The sequence below is a fragment of the Drosophila gunungcola genome, unplaced genomic scaffold, assembly GCF_025200985.1.
Source record: "Drosophila gunungcola strain Sukarami unplaced genomic scaffold, Dgunungcola_SK_2 000001F, whole genome shotgun sequence".
Lineage (NCBI taxonomy): Eukaryota > Metazoa > Arthropoda > Insecta > Diptera > Drosophilidae > Drosophila > Drosophila gunungcola.
Genome location: NW_026453197.1, coordinates 17,723,677 through 17,726,097, shown reverse-complemented (window position 1 = coordinate 17,726,097; position 2,421 = coordinate 17,723,677). Strand labels below are relative to the sequence as shown.

General features: G+C 46.4%; 1 protein-coding gene across 1 annotated transcript; it reads right to left on the bottom strand.

Moving 5' to 3' along the window:
* Positions 1–272: 272 nt before the first annotated feature.
* On the bottom strand, positions 273–1,821 carry LOC128262813 (WD repeat-containing protein 82). Its single transcript, XM_052997341.1, has 2 exons — positions 1,514–1,821; positions 273–1,267 (listed from the first exon to the last, which is right to left on the bottom strand). Exons 1-2 carry the CDS (start codon positions 1,766–1,768, stop codon positions 320–322), a joined length of 1,203 nt encoding a protein of 400 aa, XP_052853301.1. The 5' UTR covers positions 1,769–1,821; the 3' UTR covers positions 273–319.
* Positions 1,822–2,421: the final 600 nt, after the last annotated feature.

Genomic DNA, 2,421 nt, shown 5'->3' with positions numbered 1-2,421 from the left:
AAAAGAGAGGGAATTCTTTTAATGGCCACAGAAACTAAATGAAACGCTTGTCAGTGCTTCAGTATTCGACTGACTTTATACACACACACACACACCCAAATGTTGGTCAAAAGTTTGCGGACCACCTTCTTTTTGGCGTCGAACGCAGCCAGCTGTGCAATTTGCTGGTGAAACTCAACAATTTGTGTCGGGAAAGCATAAGGACTGTCCAGGAAGTTTGGGTGGTCTCCTGCAGCGAGTTGGTCGGCAAACTTTTAGCCAAGACCTAGAGCTGATTGATAACCCTTATATTTATTCGAGGGACAGATCTGTACAATTCTTAGTCATCGCTTATTTCACCATCCTCAAGGTCCTCCTTATTTTGGGTTTTGGTAAGATCCTCTGACTTCGAGCAAGCTCTTTTTTTGGCTGCCAAACTGCTGGAGTTTAGCCTCTTCCTCAGCGAATACACGTCCACTTTTGGCTTGGGCATGCAAATGGGCTTGTGAATCTGTATGGGCTGGTCCTCCTTCTGATCCTCTTCGTCCTTGATGGAAACCGTTTCGCCTGGCTTCAAGCGATCTACCCAATCGTACACTCCATTGGCCATGGGCATCCAGAAGACTAGCAGCAGATCGCTGCTCACAAACAAGGTGGCTTTTGGATTGAACCGTAGACATCGCACAGGACCCACATTGTTGCCTTTCAGCACGGCCACAGGATATCCGTCGGCAGCCCGCCAAATGTGAATCCGGCCCTCATCCGCTCCGGAAAGTATGAATTGCGAATCGGGAGTGTAGGAGGCATCCAGCGGCTGCCTCTGCTGATTCGAGTAGCCCGAGAAGGACTGCTGGAAGGTCCCGTCGAAGGCCGAAACACTGAAGCACCACGAGTGATCCGTGCCGAGCAGCATGCTCTTGCCATTCGGGGCAAACTGCAACTGCGTCCATTTGGCCTTGTCGTTCACCTGGTAGACGAACTTCTGGCACGGCTGCTCGCCCAGCATCCGCACATCGTGTATCTCGATCCGTTCCGTATCCGTACTGGTGGCCAGGACCAAGCCGGCAGGATCAAAATCACACAGCGGACTTACAAGCTGCTTCAGGTGATAGATGTGAGTGGAGGCACGAAAGTCCCACACATAAACCTGATCATCCCGTCCGACGCTTATGAACACATTATCGTTTCCCGGCTGCGAGACCAATCTGTGGGCAACCTTTGAATGCCCACTGAATAAACGCACGCAACTACGGGCTTCCAGATCCAGACAACGAATGGCGTAGTCATGCTGTCAAAAAGGTTTTGATGAGGATTTAAAATTAATTTTATTTTTTTTGCAAAATTATACATTTCACAATAAAGTGATGTACCATTTTTTCTGTAAAACCTATATCCAAAAGTTGAAATTATTAAATATTGCTATAAATATTTTTTAAAAACAAATTTTAGAACCGAGTTTCTCCCTCGACCTCAAGGCTCAAAGCCTTAAGCTTTGTGTACCTAAGGCCACGACTTCTTCTTTGGAGACTCTTACCTTTGAGCTGGAGTGCAGGACGCGAGTGTCCTGCTGGGTGAAGCAGGCCACCTCGGGAAGGTAGTGGTGCATGTGCACCTGGCAAAGGACCGCCTGTCGAGTGCAGTTGAAAATCGAGAGGGCGGCGTGGTCGCAGGCCAGCAGTCGTCGTCCGTCCATGGAGAAGTCCAAGGAGAGCTTGTGCTCGTCCGTCTCCTGGAACACCTTGGCCACCCGGAACTGGCGCATAGCATCGTCGTTCAACCTCATAGACATTTTGGCTAAAACTAAATTTTAGCTCTGAATCAACTCCCGAATGGAATGTGACATCAAAGGCACAGGCAACTGCATTTTTGGTTTATAACAAATTATAACCTATTATAGGGAGTAATCAATAAGGTTTTTAACTAAATCATAAAGGTGTCTTAAGGAAAGCAATATAAATTACCAACGTCGCCTTTCGTTATAAATCCATAGGACCTCCAGACTAACAATAATATATATGAATGCAACATAGACTAAACTAACTTCTAATGGAAAAACATTGAATTTATTGTTAAATTTAAAGCTTCTGCAGTTCTCAAAACAGTATTCATCCAGCTTTATTTTAAAGTGACTGGCTTTAAGTGATTTAAATTTTCTCTGGATCAAGTTGATTAAATCAAGCCTGCCACACCCAGTTGACCGCCCACTGCGGCAGCTGGGGATGCATTTCAATTTCCATTTCGCGACCAAGTCCCAGATAGCGTCGCTCGTCTTTATTGCGTCTCATTAGAGACGTTAGTGGGTGGGTAAATGGTGGAAATTGAGGAAAAAACAGTCTGCTGAGTTGGCAACGCAGTTTGCGCCCACAGCACCAATCTCCACTTGTTGACCAAATGCCAGCAACTTGTTATTTAGGCCGATTTGCGTCATTAGTGCAGTTCTCC